Source organism: Sinocyclocheilus anshuiensis, unplaced genomic scaffold (genome assembly GCF_001515605.1).
Source record: "Sinocyclocheilus anshuiensis isolate Anshui unplaced genomic scaffold, SAMN03320099.WGS_v1.1 scaffold1287, whole genome shotgun sequence".
NCBI lineage: Eukaryota > Metazoa > Chordata > Actinopteri > Cypriniformes > Cyprinidae > Sinocyclocheilus > Sinocyclocheilus anshuiensis.
In genome coordinates, this window is record NW_015539958.1 from 655058 (window position 1) to 672651 (window position 17594).

Below are 17594 nucleotides of genomic sequence, written 5' to 3' on the forward strand. Positions count from 1 at the left end.
GGGGGGGGGGGGGGGGGTGTCACCCTAGCTGAGCTCTAATGTGAAAATGGATCAAAAATATAGTGTAAAAACAGACTATCGTGACCAATGATTTGGGTACAAATAGAGTGTATGAGTCACTGAGAACATGCAAATCATAAATAAAAATGAATATGGAATATAAGTAAGTGAGCCAACAGAAAAAATGAAGAAAAACAATTCACAAAGAAGATCTACTTAATATCTTAGTTATTTCTACTAAACGCCAGTGAGATAAAATGGACAAAAATGTAAATGAATTATTTAATTTTCCCTCATGTTGTCCCAAACACATTAATTTCTTTTGTGGAACAAAAGTAATTTTGAACATGGCATTTCAAACTGGGGTGTGGGCCACAACGGGGTGCTAGGAAAAAAATAAAAAATAAATAAAATATATATATATATATATATATATATACACACACACACACACACACACACACATCAAGCAATTTTTTCATTTTGCTTTTTGAAAAATGGTCAGAAATCATGACATAAATCACATTTCCTATAAAGAAGCAACTTTGAGCACTCATCAAACGCCAAATGCAAGTAAAAATCAGTGCTGACGAGTACATGAAACAGTGCTACATGCTAATTGGCGGATAACTTTTTTATTAAGGCGAACAATGCCTGAGAATGCGATATGGTTTAACGCGATTATCAAATCACAAAAACTGTGCTATAATTATGCAAATATGTAATCTAGTAAAAAGCAGTTAAAGCAGAAGTATGGAACTCCATAGATGCTCTTACAGTTCACAGTTCTCACACTATGACAGCTGTGATTTATCATTGCCGTTGAGCAATAAAGCTGTCTATGGCCATGAAATACTCATATTTACCTATTAAACACTGCAGCACAAGTCTAATTCATCCACTTACTGGCTCTGTGGTTTAGACACAATTATAAAGCTGAGTCTAGAAAAGGCATGTTAACTTTAGACAGGATGTTATGCTAGTCAAAAGTGCTGACTCATGACAGTGTGCATAGTAAACTCTGTGTGTTGTGCACGCTAATTTGTGCATATTTAAAGCTGAGCAGATTTAGATTAGAATCAGACTTCAGTATGGTTGCAATACAAGCCTGACTAGTGTTTTTTTCTCCGCATTGAAAGATCACTTTCTCGTGATAGGCCGATAGCATCACATTTAAAACTGACACACAAGCCATATTTACAAATGGCTTTGTGAAACGAAAATAGTTCAAGATGTGATTTTAAAAATAAAAATGTTAAAGTACCCATACCAAAGAACCATTATCTAATCATCTGCATATTCACATTGGTCTCTGTGAGTCTGTGTGTGTGCTGAAGTTATTTCATTAGTCTCAAAGTGCGGTTCACAGCAGTGACAGATCATTCTACACTAAGAGTGCTTCCTGTGGGATTGCTATGACACCATGGAGACCATGAAGACCATTCTTGCTGTTTAAGTGTGTGAGAGAGACATGGAGAAAGAGGAAGCAGCAGACAGCTGGATGTTGAAACTTTACAAATGATAGAGCAGAATAACATCCTGCCAAGAACAGCATCACCTGGCGCTTTGTGCTCTGCACTCGTCTTCCCTGATCTTATTCCAAGATACAGCAGAACGAAATAAAGCGTTACACAACACATACATTCTTAATAGCAGCATTACAACCCTATAGACATTCTGCAGTGTGTGACTAGTGTTGTTCAGTGTGTTCCCTCTAACTGTTTCCACACTTGAGCATGAAAGAGTGTTTTCCTGCACCCTCCCCCCTTCTTCTCTCCTCTTTAGTGGACACGCATCAGTTTCTCACAACAGTAATCAGTGGAGAAACCGGCTAATAGAAAACTAATTCATTGTTTGAATTGCAGTGAGTTTTAGAAGGCCAAATTCTGGCTTTCTTAAAGAAGTTTTAAATGAATTTGAAATTCAATTTATATAAATCATTTAAATATTAGAAAGGCAATAGTGTGTAAGTTTGTTTTTCTTTCAATTTTCAAAATGCAATTGTAATCTTAGCATCAATTATCTAAAAGTATTTTTTAGATAAAACATGATTTAAAAAATGGATGCACCTACTGTACATTACAAAATACCAAAAAGTGACAATTATATTTTAATGTTATGGCTGATAACCAATACATTTCCAGATTATTTTGTCTTAATAAATAAAAAATAAAAAAGTGCTGCAAGTTAATTTAGGCAACACCACATTATAATGTACAATACAAAAAAAAAGGATATTCATTATAAAATTTGCTAAAGATTACTTTTAACAGTGTTATATTATGTTAAATTATTAGTGTTTTTAAATATAACTTTAAATGAGCATTAGATGATGGCAACGGCAATCTATATGTAAAATACACAACTAAACACCCAACATCAGCTGCAAATCAGTAGAGTATGTTAGTATGTAGCATATATTATGTAAACATTAAATGCACTATAAGCAAATGCATAAATGTAAATGTAAGCTTTCATTTCATTTAAATAAAGTAGACTAGAAACATTGATATAAAAAACTAGGTCAGCTGTGTGAACATATGCAAAACCAGAGAAATGGACAATATAAGACAATAAGGGTATGCAAAACACAGATCTGTGGAATAGGAATGAAATGAAATGAAATAACACAATGCATATGCGCACAAATTCAAAGACAAGGGAGAGATCCAGAGCAGAAGGACAGCTCGAGTTGGCCTTATGTTTTCTGTCTCTAATCATCTAATGGGATGTCCTTTGAGGTTTTAGTCTTCTTAAATTAGGACCATGTGCTAGAGGACAAGATGTTACATCTGCTGAGCAAGAGTCATTTGAAATCAATATTATTTGCAGCTTGCACCCAATATTTCATGACATGAACTGGAATGATGAATTGCCTTTATAACCCTGCAATTTTACTCCTCCACCAGTAATCAATGAAAAAGCATGATTAAAGGATTAGTTCACTTCCAGAATAAAAATTTCCTGATAATTTACTCACCCCCATGTCATCCAAGATGTTCATGTCTTTCTTTCTTCAGTCAAAAAGAAATTAAGGTTTTTGAGGAAAACATTCCAGGATTTTTCTCCATATAATGGACTTCAATGGTGGCCAATGGGTTGAAGGTCCAAATTGCCGTTTTAGAGCAGCTTCAAAGGGCTCTACACGATCCCAGCTGAGGAATAAGGGTCTTGTCTAGTGAAACGAATGGCCATTTTCTAAAAAAAAAATAAATAATTATATACTTTTTAACCACAAATGCTCATCTTGCACTAGCTCGACTTCACACATTACGTAATCACGTTGGAAAGGTCACGCGTGATGTAGGCGGAAGTACCGACCCAGTGTTTACAAAGCAAACGTGCAAAGAAAGTCAAACGCCCTTTACAAAAAAAGGTCAAATAACGATGTTGGACGATTTTGAAGTTGGAGGAGAAAAATAGATGTTTTTCGCCCTACCCTAACTTTTTGAAATGGAGTACACAGACGAAGAGCTAACTGCGCGTGACCTTTCCAGTGCTTTGAAGCCGCATTGAAACTGCAATTTGGACCTTCAACCCCTTGATCCCCATTGATCCCCAGGAATGTTTTCCTCAAAAACCATAATTTATTTTCGACTGATGAAAGAAAGTCATGAACATCTTGGATGACATGGGGGTGAGTAAATTATCAGGAAATTTTTATTCTGGAAGTGAACTAATCATTTAACATTCTAGCATTTGAAAAACATCAGCAGTCTCACTAAATTCTCTCATCTGTAAAAGCACAAGCATTTTTTAAAAGATGTGAAAACATCGTTAGAGAGGATCTGGTTTTAAAGGCATTACTAATGAGCTCAACAACAAAAGCTTCCACTTGGTTTCTTTCTTGTATCTTGTATTTTCTCTCTCTCTCACTTTCTACCTGTCCCTGACTACAAGGCAATTTTAAAGCGTGTTTTCAATACTGTGTTGTCATAATCCTTGTTACATCCCCTTTACCTCCCATGAACTGCCTGTAGGGCCAAGGCAGCTTGTAAAAACTGTAAGTGGCAGCTGATGCCAGTCAACAGGGAAGGAATTTATCATTTTTTTCTTTGTAAGACCTTCATATGACATTGCAAGCAAATTTCACATTTCATACCAAATACATTTTGTGCTTTGGCACAACATTTATTATTTGGTTTATTTAAATGTGAAGAGGAAGGAACTTTGCTCTCTAATGAGAAAAGAACATCAGATAGTATCATCTAATGAACTACAAATATCACTAATACTTTCAATATCAGTGGTTGCTGTCAGTGCAATTTCTCAAAAAATTCAGTGCAAACAGACTCGAACAACAAAATCTGAAAAACACTGACCCTGAAAAGACAGAATTTATACCTGCACATTTTCCCGTAGGTCTGTTGCTTCCCGTAGTGACTGGGTTGATGCCCTGAAGAGCTCATCTACCACTTTGATCCCTGTGGTCTTAGTGGAGGTGTATTCCCTTGCTTTACGACCCTTTCTTACAGAGAGACCCCTCTTATGGGCCTTGCCCCCACCTCGCCGATTTGTAATGGCAACGTGAACGAACAGTGTGGTGTTAGGCAAAAACTCCCCTGTAAGTGACTGCAGTGGTACGTGCCGGTAACCAGGAAGCAGGCACTCAAAAGGAATGGTGTACTGGCCAATAAATTCATCGCCAATGTAGTCATCATCAAGGACAACAAAACGCAAAGCAGCCAATTCGGGAAGGTTGATCTGGAACTCAAAGCTTTCATCAAAAATTGGATTGTCACCATTTTGAGAGACAGTTTTTGTGCGTTGTTCTGCGCAGTCTGCAGGAATTCCATGGATCTCCACGTAGATGTACGGCTCTACCACGTCACCTTTAGCAGCTGAGCCTCGAGGCTTTGGTAGGTTTTGACCGCTGATCACCTTGATGTGGAGAAGTTGGGCTGAGACTCCAGGAAGTGAGTCACGAGCATTGGCACTGAAATACGACACCTCCTCACGCATTATGGCTGGACGCAGGACATAGCCGCAGTTGCCGTTTTGCCTAAACCAACCAAGGTTCAAATCCATCATCAAACCTGGAGTCTGGTAATTCATGGCCACAATTTGGCAACCGCACTTCCAGAAGTCCTGTGGATTCATGTTGCTAGCATCAATGCGCATGGGTGTAGGGTACACCCGTGACAGAAATCGCTTATTATAGGAGACAAAGTCCTCAGGAAACTCATTGGCAAAGCGGTTGGCATCAACTTCATTAAAGGAGCAAATCTTCCAATGCTTCTGTTCCCGTTTCGATGTCTCAAAGTCGCGGAACTGAACAGACTTGCAGAGGGTGACTAGGTCAGAAAGTTCTTTGCAGAGTCGTAACTGTTTGCAGCCAATCCCGTTGAGCTGGTCCTTATCGTCTCCACCCATCATTCTCCTGGACATCTCAAAGCCTTCTTCTTCATCCGTGACCTCCCCTTCAGAGTCTTGTGAGTCTGAAGGCAGGCTCTTTCCTTTGATGAGTATCTTTCCCTTGAGTTTTTCAGGGGAGGGCAAGTAGTGATCCTCCATATTGGGAGGCTCAATGTGCAGTTTGTCCCCAAGGATCTTCTTCAGGTGTTGAGCCATGACCCTCTGCTGGGGAACACTGCAGTGTGTGACAAGACAGAGGATTAGTGGATACTCTGAACTCTCAAAGGCATACTGGTTAATGACATCTACAACTTTACAAAAGGCCAGCTGGGAGGCAACAGAGCTACGGACATAGACCACGGGCTCACAGTCAACGCCATCCCAGACTACAACCTCCAGGCTTCGACAACCCATGCGTAGAGCCCGAACGTAGCTGCTGAGGTCTGATGAGCCCCAATAGTGATCTTCCAAAAGTGAGGCATTGTGAGAAGAGTTGATGTAGTAGTGTGAAAGGGGCTGTGCCATATCCTGACAAACATGCTTGTGCTGTGGGTCAAAAATATGGCACTCGGATGACAGGAGGTAGTGTGTGAAGCCATCTATGGACAAGTAGCCATTGTCACGTCCTTCAGCGGAGGGTTCGAATTTGCGCACAATCTCCCGACACATTTCCTCGGTGACTCCCTCGACTCCCTGCTCCACCTCCACAAAGAGCATCAAGTCCTTGGAGTCCAGGTACTCTTTGTTGCTGGAGAACTGCACCAGCAAGAAAAAGATCTCAGGACGTGTGCACAGTTCACAGTAGGCCTCTACAAATATGTCTAAATCAATGCCTTCACCATAGCAGTCCTTGGCCTTCTGTAGCTCTTTGAACTTCAGTTCAATACGAGACTCCCTCATGCCAGGATTGAGACCCTTGATGATTTGGGTGGCCCGGAACAGGTCAATGTGTCCTTGCCTTTCTGGATCAGCTAGCTCAAACATGGACCCAATCCAGGACGTTCTTACACTGGGTTGACTGGGTTCGACTACGCCCACCATGTGCCGCCCATATGAGACCAGGTACCGCAGTCCCATCACCCAGGTGCTAACCACATCTGCCGTGCTGGCAACCAGATCCAGGGACTCGTAGTTGTCTCCATATATAATTGAGAACGCACACTCATCCGGGAACTGATCCGAGAGGCCGTTGCTGCGTAGGACGGGTGTTTTCTTTCCCAATCGAACTTCTTTGATGCTCTTGATCTCAAGCTTTGCCTTCTCTGAGTCTTTCTTCGATGGTTCCCAGCGGAGCCAGCGCATGTCAGGGTCCAACAGGAAGTAACGACTGTACATGCGAGAATTGGAGCGAAATTTCTTCATCTCACAGCCTTCCATCATGAAGGCCATGCAGGCGGCTGTGCTGTTCATCTTGCGGTCACTTGGCATGGAGCTAAATGAGACAGTCTTCTTCCTTGCCTGCCTCTGTTTTGAACCATCCTGCAGAAAGAGTACAAAGAAGACTGATAAGTATATCTGACACAGGCAATCTAAAAAGCAAACATGACATATAATGATTTATTATATAGGTTATCAAAGCTATGGAACATGCTAGAATGCATATTAAAAAAAAAAACACTATCAATGCCTTAAATCTAAAGTACCCATTTACTACAGATCAATGTCATATGTCACACAGCAATCAATATAGAACAGACAGGAAAGAGCAGTCAATAGCAGATAAGCCACTTAAATCAAACTTTTAACATATAACCTCTGTTAACGACCAAAAAAAACAATTACACCTACACATAAAAGAAAGAAACGTGCTGTGATATTTAAAGATCAACGATAAAAAATTGTTCTCTTCAGCTTTAATAAAAGTTATAAAGTTTCTTCACAGATGAGACACTACCAATCTCATACCAGCAAAAGCAGCATGCACACACAGAAGATCAGAGATGAATATGTTCACTGCCAGAAGAAACATCAAAATAGATCTGATTACTTGATCTAAATATGAACTCCTGCTCTAGAGTCTTTCCAAGTCAAAGCACACACAGGGAGAAATACCAGGGGAGTCTTCAGCCAGATCAAAACCATATGAAGCCTATATCACATCAACCCACCTCTGATGAAGAGGTCTGTTCTGAAATTCATGTACTCTAGACACACATGAACATACACTGTCAAACCACACACTTTAAAGGCTGCATTAAATGATGAGATGAGACTGAACTTACCAAAAAATGCTAGCAAATACAATAAATATAACACAGATAAAATAGTGTCATTAATGAACAAATTAATCTTTTGAACAAGTTCTTTTAATGAATAAAATCTGACTTACAACCTCAGGAGTCTGAATTAGTGAATCCTTCACTGAATGAACTCACTGAATCCGTCAGAGCGGTTATTAGCATCTTACTCTCTCTGAACTGCAAGTTATCTTACTTTCAATAATGTTCATCTGAAAATTAAGCATGTTTTGTGTAAATGAGATCCATGACAACATGCTTAATGACACAAATTTTCAACACTTCATAATGAATTATATTAGCTTTTTAATTGTATATAAGCTTTATATTTATTTTAAAACAGATAGTCCTGTCCCAACTCCCACCATTGGTTAAACCAAACAGGCTTGTAATGATTTGTGCTAGAGACCTGATGAAATGAGCAAAAGAAACTCAGAGAATACAATGTCTGGTACCAGGCAACTTAGTTCAAAAGGTTGAGGGTTGTATTTCACTTCCTGGAAAATTCTGAGCTTATTTCAGCACTTGGATTATTTTGGCATCGCTGCACAGGAAGTCATTTCACCAAGCCATGTGCATGTTAGTGGGAGTGGATCCGTGAGGGTTGTCTGTGCAATAGCCTTGTTTTATAACACAGCTGTGTTTGCATTGAACTGCTGAAGGGTGTCTGCATGCAGACTGCTCCTGAATGAGAATGACAATGTCAGCGAATGTTTGAAAGCGTGTCCATGTGATGAGGAGTAATTGAGAGAAGAAGACAGAGAGGTTAAGGGTGAGAGTGCACCAAGCTGACAGAGAATGATGCTGCACTGACCTTCATTTTAAAGGATAACAGAACATTTATCTACGCAAATCCACATACGAGGCATGAGAAGGAGTACGACTGTCTTCACTCACAGCTATTTACACTAGTCAAAGTGTCAGTGTGTCTGCTACAGGAATACACAAACATATCCTTATCAAATAGTCTGTTCCTCCTAATATGTGACTATAGGAAAGAAAAAACAAATGAGATCTCTTTAATGCCTTTATTGTTTCTCCTAGACAGCAATGACATTAAATGGAGACTTCTTAATCAGTATTGTCTCTTGCTGTCCAGAAAAAATTGGGAAACTCCTTAAAACAAGATAATTTAACTTGAGAAGCAAAACTGTGCAGTATAAATATAAAATGAAAATATCAGTGATAAATATTAAATGACATATCAGTGAGAACTTGTGAGCGAAGAAACACAACCTCTGAGCAACTTATGTTTAGTTGGATTGATATTTTGATTTAGGCAATGAGCAGGTTATTCTAAGTAAACAGTTATTTTCATGCTGTGGCTCAAAATAAAAACAAACACATAGACATTTGCTAGGAAGGCTAATTGCTTCATTTGAAGTATAGGTGAATATCAAAAAAGGAGCCTTTGCATGTAAAGATTTATATCTGTGTTTTTGATAAACACAGTTGATTAAAAAAAACAGTCGCAAATGGTATTACTGTGCAACTGATTCAAATCACAGCTAAGGACACACATAATGATAAAGTTCAAATAGGTTAATTGTCATGCTACCATGAAGGACACTGAAAAATAGGATAAAACACATGAAAGCATAAACGATTCTGACATACACTTGAAATGATACTGGTAATGTTGCAAACATGCACATACTGTCAAAGCACAAATCAGAAGAGTTCATATAACTCTCAACCCCCGCTTACACTCTCTACAGGACTGTCATTGGGGCGGTACCCTTTCAAAAAATACTATTATGTATACTTTAGACACTAATATGTACTTTTAAAATACGAATATGTACCTTTAAGGTAATTATTTGTATCATTTACACTCTTAAAAATAAAGGTGCTTCACGATGCCATAGAAGAACCTTTTTGTCTAAATGGTTCCATAAAGAACCTTTAACATCTGAAGAACCTTTCTGTTTCACAAAAGGTTCTTTGTGGCAAAAGAAGGTTCTTCAGATTATAAAAAGGTAAGAAAGATATGGTTCTTTAAAGAACCTTTGACTGAATGGTTCTTTGTGGAACCAAAAATGGTTCTTCTATGGCATCGCTTGAAGAACCTTTTGAAGCACCTTTATTTTTAAGAGTGTAGGGGTAAACAAGGCACAAAGATGCACTTTTTAGCTTTTGCATATTAGGCTACCACCCCAGTGACAGCTTTGTATCTTTTTTCCCGAGAGTGTAAGTCTTTCCCGAGAGTGTAGGTCTTTAAAAACATTAAAGACTTTTAAAAACGTTCATATAAAAGTATCTAAACTAAGCATACAGATTGTGTATGTGTTAATAAGAACAGGAGGGGTCTCTCTTGTGTTATCTGCTGTGCACTCGCCTCATGTTTTTGGGATTATTTTTATGTTTTTCCAGCTTGTGCACGTTTCTTCTCCAGAGGGACCAATTAGAGTGCTGTTTGAGATACCGCACTGGTCATACCAGCTCAATCGCATCTGTATGTGAATTAATGTATGTGCACAGCACCCAGTCATGTGCTACATGTCTCAGTGCCTGTAAATCAGTTATGGTGTGTGCGTGTGAGTGTGATTCTTCTCTTTCAGCTGCAATGCAGGTTGCAGTCAAGGTTTCTGCAGAGTTATAGGCATAGCATATTATTTATAATATAAATCCTTTAACAGGTTTCTGTCTCTCGACATTCTGTATTCTTTTTTCCATTTTTGGATGCAGATGTTTCATTGACATGTTTTGTTTAGACAGCCGATATGTAATTTTTTTCCTCACAACATTCTGTGAAATTTTACTTTATATTGCCAATTAAATACACTTAATCATTCAGTTTAGCAGTACTTTAATTAGTTGTGAATTCTGTAACTTTGGAATTAAGTTAACACAAATAAACTGAGCATCTGTTCTGAGTCAGTAATTACCTACACAGAATATGTTCACAGAAACTTCTTAGAGATTATCAACCTGGCCCAATTTCAGCACAATACTTTTGAGTCTTCTGATTGGTCAGAAGGTCTGAACTCATTCAGTGTATGCATTATGATGGAATCATCCCTCAGGAGGCAAATGACTGGCCTGTGTAAATGGATCTGAGCATGGTATCAGTGTGTGGGTGTGCTTTATAGACACTGTGTCACTTCTGAAAGCAAAAGCCCTAATGGTATGAGGTTTGATTTGATATTTATATTGCATAATGTGTTCCATTATATACACTTACATTCATGCATCTAGCAGATGCTTTTATCCAAAACCGGCCAGTGCATTCAAAGTATACAATTTTATCAGTTTATGCCTTCCTGGGAATCAAATCCATGACCTTAGCATGCCTAATGTCATTCTGTTTGAGCTATAGGAACACTATACTAAAAAAAAAATTAAAAAAAAGTTTTCTAACACCTATGCATATAAAACAGATTGACTGACTCTAAATTGCAATTGAGACAAAATCAAACGACTGAACTTCAAATCAGTTGAATTCTAATGTGCCAAATTATGTTGTTCGGCATTCACATAAAGCACAGTGAACAGATTAATTAACTATATCATATGGCAAAAATCTGTTGCAAATCTAAATCTAAATACTATTATTAATAATAAATGTAACTATTTATTTTGAAGAATACTGATGTATTCATACTGATGTTACGGTCATTTTGTAAAAGCAATAAGCTTCTTGCTTACACCCATATGTGTGCACAGAGACCACTCATCTATCTGACATTTATTAAAGCACATGCAAGAGTGAATCTTTCTTGCTGTAATACACACTACTACAGAAGCACAGTGATTATTTGTAATGGCATTTAGTAGTTGTTTGCCCAATGAAATTAAACAGTTCCCTTGTGTTCGTGTATTGTGTCTTTGTATGTGTGTGTTGTGTTATTCAAGTTTGTGTGTACTGTATGTTAAAAATGTACCAGAGCCAGTTTTAGCAAATTTGCCCAGCTAAAATTACAGACTGGGGAAATGAAACACAATCCCAGACTGCAGACCAACAGTCTGAGAGAAAGAAAGAAACAGAGTGTTAAGAGTGAGTAAAAGAGAACATGGTGGGAGTTACAGAGAGGGAATGGAATTGATGTCAAGCACTGAAAATTTTCATTTTGTCCACTCCATTCAAGCATGTGTTCAATAGTTCTTATTAACAACTGAAGAAAAAACATCTGAGCTTGTCTAACATCCCAGCCTGGTTTTAGAGGGGTTTTGAGTACCGAGTACTTTTCAACTGGTCAGAATGGGAGACCAGCTTAAACCTGCTAAGAATTTTTTCAGCAGTGATAACAAAAACAAAACTATTTATATTCTAAGATAGACAGATTGATCATTAATATCAGTATATTATACACTGTATATCAGCATTATATTACCTGCATAAGGTAGTGTAAGTGAGTTCACAGGTGAGTGACAACCTAGAGCCAGAGTCCAGAATGAGACAGGACTAACTCCATACATAAGACTAATATCCTGCAGAATGGCCCATTTTCATTCTCCACTTATACCTGCAGATCCTTTCTGATTAGAGGAAAATCGCTGTACAGGTTAGACGCTATTTAATTCCTCATATATCATCTCACCGCAGCTGACAGGCAGCAGACAAACCAATTCTGCTGTACTTCCAATGCAGTGATATGTGTGTGTATGAGTGCGCATTTATGATTAGGAAACTCATACATGTCCTCACCCCTTCCCATTGTTCCCAGTTTTTCAATTTTATTCAGAACTAATCAATACTGATTTAAGTAATCAGTCTCACTCTTTTTTAAAAGAGGACGCAGGGCTCAAATGCTCTTTTCCAATGTGATGTAGATTTTTCTCTTTCCGACTGTTTCAATATTTATAATGCTGTTTGTAAAATGCAACTGTATGCAAATGCGCCTTAATTGCTGTTGAAACATACACACGTACACAAATGCACACACAATGAATGTGGGATAGCTGGTGGGTGGAATAATTGACAGCTATGGCTTACAGAGACTTGAGTAGAGTTTAGATAGTGGAAATATTAAAGCATCTTTTTTTAGCACAGAAGACTTGGCTTGGTTCTGCTACGTGAGGGTTCCTCTGGCATGTGACGCGGGCCGCCCCTGCAATGGCTTAACCCACGCACTGCTAAAAATACATCCAGCACGGGTGCGCAGCTATAAAACTGCTCAACCCACTGAGCACCTCTGAGCCTTTGGATCTCTCCTGATGCACCAATGGACCAGAACTTTAGGCCTCAAAGCATAAAAGACTTTTTCTTAGTCTTGCTGCCAAAATGCAAAGGCTAGAGTATTCAGTTTCTTTTCCATGCAGAGGAGTAAAGAGAATAAACCCAGCTTGACTCTGATTGACAGATGCACTATGTAAACTGTCACTGCACTCTGTTGTCTAGATTGTGCTGTGTGTGCTTGGCATTTGATGTCGCTGTTCTTTTGTACCTGATGTTCCACAGAGTTTGAAAGTGCTGTTCTTGAGATCTGAACTGTTTCTGTAAGAACATTACATTTCCAAAAGCCTAAGATGCAATCTTAAATTGGTTTATGCTAATCTGTTTTTCTATAAAGACCTTCTTCCCTTCTTAATATTTAGTCAATTGGATTATGAAGAATCTTACAATCAAATCAGAACACACGTCTGAATGGAACATTTGACTGCTTAAAGGAGATGCGTGTGTAATTGTATTTAAACCGCTCAGTAAAGGTGACCTGCTGATTACCCAGAATGCAGTACGGCCACATATCAAGGCCACCTACCTTGTGGAAGTAGGACGCTGGATAGCCCTGCACGTACTTGCTACTTCCTTTGGGAGAAGAAGGAGTGGATGCTCAGTAAGTACCTTTACAGGAGTAGAAACAACAACTCTTCTCACCTTGTTTCCCAAGGGGTTAACACAGGAGAACAAACAGCGCAAAGTCTATCTGAGCTGAATTCAGTTTCACAGTTTCCATTACAACAGCATATGTGGGCCGAGCTGAAGGAGGACCCAGGTTAAAGGAATAGTTCACCCAAAACTTAAAATTTTACTCACCCTTCAGGCAATCCAAGATGTAGATGAGTTTGTTTCTCCACTGGAAGAGATTTGGAGAAATTACATCATTGGTAAGCATTAGATGACTTGCTCAGCATTGGATCCTCTGCATTGAATGGGTGCCGTCAGAATTAAGAGTCCAAACAGTCCAAACACAGTCCAGTCCAGTCCATCAATTAATGTCTTGTGTAGTGAAAAGCTGCATGTTTGTAAAAAAACAAATCCATCATTAAGGCGTTTTAACTTTAAATCATCGCTTTTGGCTAAAATACGAGTCCTCTAGTGAAAAAGTCCATCCCCTGTTGTCCTCTCACATCAAAATCCAGACATATTTGTGTAGAACTGTTTGGACTGTTTTCACTTGTAAACGGTTCTTAATCAGTGCATATTTCTCTCCTGATTTATAAGAGATGACTTTTTCACTGGAAAAAGCAGTATTATGGATAGAGGACTTGTATTTTTGAAGTTAAAAACATCTTAATAATGGATTCTGTTCTTACAAACAAGGAGCTTTTCACTTCACAAGATGTTAATTGATGCTGGAATACTTGTGGATTATTGTGATGTTTTTATCAGATGATTGGACTCTCATTCTGACGGCACCCATTCACAGAGGATCCATTGGTGAGAAAGTTATGTAAAGCTAAATTTCTCCAAATCTGTTCTGATGAAGAAACAAACTAATCTACATCTTGAATGGCCCGAGGGTGAGTAAATTTTCATTTTTTTAGGTGAACTATTCCTTTAACACAAATGAATGATTCATGGATACCCTCAGCAGCATTCCCAGGGCTCGCAAAATTTTAAAATCCCTGGTAGCCCTTCGGGCAGGCACTCTTCAGATTTTGGTAGTCCGAAATAAATGTAACTAGGCCAGCTAAAAAAGACAATTTTTTAAAAATATAGAAACTAGGATAGGAGTCAAAATGTCAATCAAAAACATTTTCAAAACACAAATATCAACAAATATCAAGGAACGATATTATTTCACTATTTACAGGGTATCTGCAGGTTTTTTAAAAATCAATTTAAGGCTTTTTATGACCCTTTTTAAAGGAGTAGTTCACTTTCAAATTATAATTTCCTGATAATTTACTCACCCCCATGTTCATGTCTTTCTTTCTTCAGTCGAAAAGAAATTAAGGTTTTTGAGGAAAACATCCCAGGATTTTTGTCCATATATTGCAGGGGTAGGCAAGTTCGGTCCTAGAGAGCCGCAGTCCTGCAGAGTTCAGCTCCAACCCTGAAAAAAAAACTCACCTGCCTATAGCCTTAGTAATCCTGAAGACATTGATTAGCTTGTTCAGGTGTGTTTGATTAGGGTTGGAGCTGAACTCTCTAGGACCGAACTTGCCTACCCCTGATATAGTGGACTTCAACAGTTACCAAACGGTTGAAGGTCCAAACTGCAGTTTCAGAGCAGCTTCAAAGGGCTCTACACGATCCCAGCTGAGGAATAAAGGTCTTATCTAGCCAAACCATAGGTCATTTTCTTAAAACAATAAACATTTATATACTTTTTAACCACAAATGCTCGTCTTGCTCTAGCTCTGCTTGCACATGTGCGTCTTCACGTATTACGTAATCCCGTTGAAAAGGTCACACGCGGTCAGCTCTTCGTCTGTGTACTCCAGTTCAGAAAGTTAGGGTAGGGTGAAAACCATCTCATTTTCTCCTCCAACTTCAAAATCGACAGACATCTTTGTTTTACCTTTTTTTGTAAAGGGCGTTTGACTTTCTTTGCATGTTCGCTTTGTAAACGCTGGGTCGGTGCTTCCGCCTACATCACACGTGGCCTTTCCAATGTGATTACATAATGTGTGAAGTCGAGCTAGTGCAAGATGAGCATTTGTGTTTATAAAATATATACATTTTTATTTTTTTTTCCGAAAATGACCGATTGTTTCGCTAGATAACACCCTTATTCCACGGCTGGGATTATGAAGCTGCACTGAAACTGCAATTTGGACCTTCAACCGTTTGGTAACTCTTTTGAAGTCCACTATATGGACAAAAATCCTGGGATGTTTTCCTCAAAAAACCTTAATTTCTTTTCGACTGAAGAAAGAAAGACATGAACATCTTGGATGACATGGGGGTGAGTAAATTATCAGGAAATTTTCATTTGAAAGTGAACTACTCCTTTAAGGCCTGCACAAATAAAATTAACACTGTGTGCAGTATAGGGCAATGTCTATGGCGACATATTAAATCATAAAGTGACATGATTTGCTGTTCAGATACAGGTTTCCACAAAAACAAAAAGTCTTATAAAATGATAAACATCACATTTCAGCCTTTAAACCATTTTTAAGAAAAGGACAAGTCAAACAAATAAATTATTATATTAAATTAAAACATATAAATATATATGTTACTGTCTTATTTGTTTAGATTTTTAGGAGGCACATTAGCTTCTTTCACATTTACAACTCTGCGTGTTTGCTGCGTAAAAACATGGGTCAATTTTTGCATTGGTCTGAAACATAGACTGTTTAAAAATATGGACATAGTGTCCGTGACGTCACCCGTAGGTTTCTGAAGAGCATTTTTGAAGCCTAAAGTGGGCGGAGCAGGCCGTCGCCATCTTGGCAGCACGTCACTCCTGGATAATTGAAAATTGGCAAAGAGGCCGGGACGTCGGTGGAGCTGGTTGCTGAAACCACGCCCACCTAGCTCGACGGTGGTGACCGCAGCAGCAATCCACCTGTCACTCAAATGGCCACGCCCTTAATTATGCAGAACTTTAAGGCTTAATATAATTTAAACGGATGAGTTAAAAAAAAAATGCACCCCACTCACAGCTGTCATGAAGGGCAAAATTAGCTATATAGACCAAAACCACTTTTTGTACTAGTCTGTAAAAATATTTTTTTCTGCTGTAAAGTTGGCCATTTTAACATGGGGAGTCTATGGGACTGACTCCGTTTTGGAACCAGTCTCTAGCGGCCAGTCGATGAATTGCAGTTTAAGTCACTTCCGTGTTGGTTTCAAGAGAGATACCGGAAGGTTGCTGCTTGGTCTGAAAGAGCAGCAGACGGGCTTATTGAAAATGCAAATTCATTCTCTGCCACTAGGTGGGGCTTTTGAAACGGCAGAAATATAGGTTTCCCCGGTAATGGCTGTACACGAATCTGTACCAAGCTCATAAACGCTACTTTATCAGGCTAAGATGGAATTAAAATGCCATCGAAACTTTTCTGAGGACAGTCGGTTCCCTTTAGAGACACATTCATATAAAAACACCCGCACCGTGTTTTGACTTTGAAATGTGTAGCACTCATTTATGAAATGAAATCATAGCCTTAATCATCACATTAAGCCATATCGCAAATCTTGTCTTTCCATCCTCAAATGTAAGACCTCTTGAAATTATAATTATAAATTATTATTATAAATAAGACTTTTCTTATACCATTTAAGGTAGGCCTATAAGACTTTGATACCACTAAATTGAAGACTTTTTAAGGACAGGGCGATGATACATTTTGGTAGCCCGATACAACTTTAGGGCCTTTCGCACCGCGGAAACCTTTTCATAGTACCAGAACTAATTGTGGAACTACCCACTTTTTGGCGTTTTCGCACCGCCGGAACTGGGTGCGATTTTAGTACCGGATTGCCTTTTTCGAGAACCAAATTAGCTCCTGCTCCGGAGCAGGGTCTAACCAGCACAACTGGTACTACCCGTGACGCAAGTAGACATTGATTGGCCAAACGCGTACGAAAACCCCCTCACCCGCCATGATTTAAAACGCCGTGTAAACATACTGTAAACATTGTGTCAACTTATTTCGCAAGTATGGAGAACAGCGATAGATGGACGGACGCTGAAGTGCAGGCACTTGTAGCAAATGTAGCACTGCCAGTTGTCGTTGGAGATTCTTAGTCCTCCTTTCCGTTCTTTCAATCGCTTTACGTATACGTCGACTTTCCATGTCCATTATTGTGAAACCTGCGAGACACAACAAAAACACAGCTCCGAGCACAGCGTCCTCCATCCTCCTGTTGTTAATGTTGTTCTT

At 38.9% G+C, this 17594-nt stretch overlaps 1 protein-coding gene across 2 annotated transcripts in view; it reads right to left on the bottom strand.

The window, feature by feature from the left end:
• Positions 1–17594, bottom strand: part of LOC107687011 (inactive phospholipase C-like protein 2) — a 70494-nt gene that overhangs the window by 19002 nt on the left and 33898 nt on the right. Inside the window, exons 1-2 of one of the 2 annotated variants that reach the window (XM_016484152.1) lie at positions 7144–7157; positions 4345–6834 (exon numbers count right to left, since the gene is read on the bottom strand). In XM_016484152.1, the coding sequence (XP_016339638.1) occupies positions 4345–6783 (2439 nt within the window). In that variant the 5' untranslated portion in view covers positions 6784–6834; positions 7144–7157. Of the gene's footprint in view, positions 1–4344; positions 6835–7143; positions 7158–17594 lie in introns of those variants that run through there. The other variant, XM_016484151.1, reaches the window with a different exon arrangement.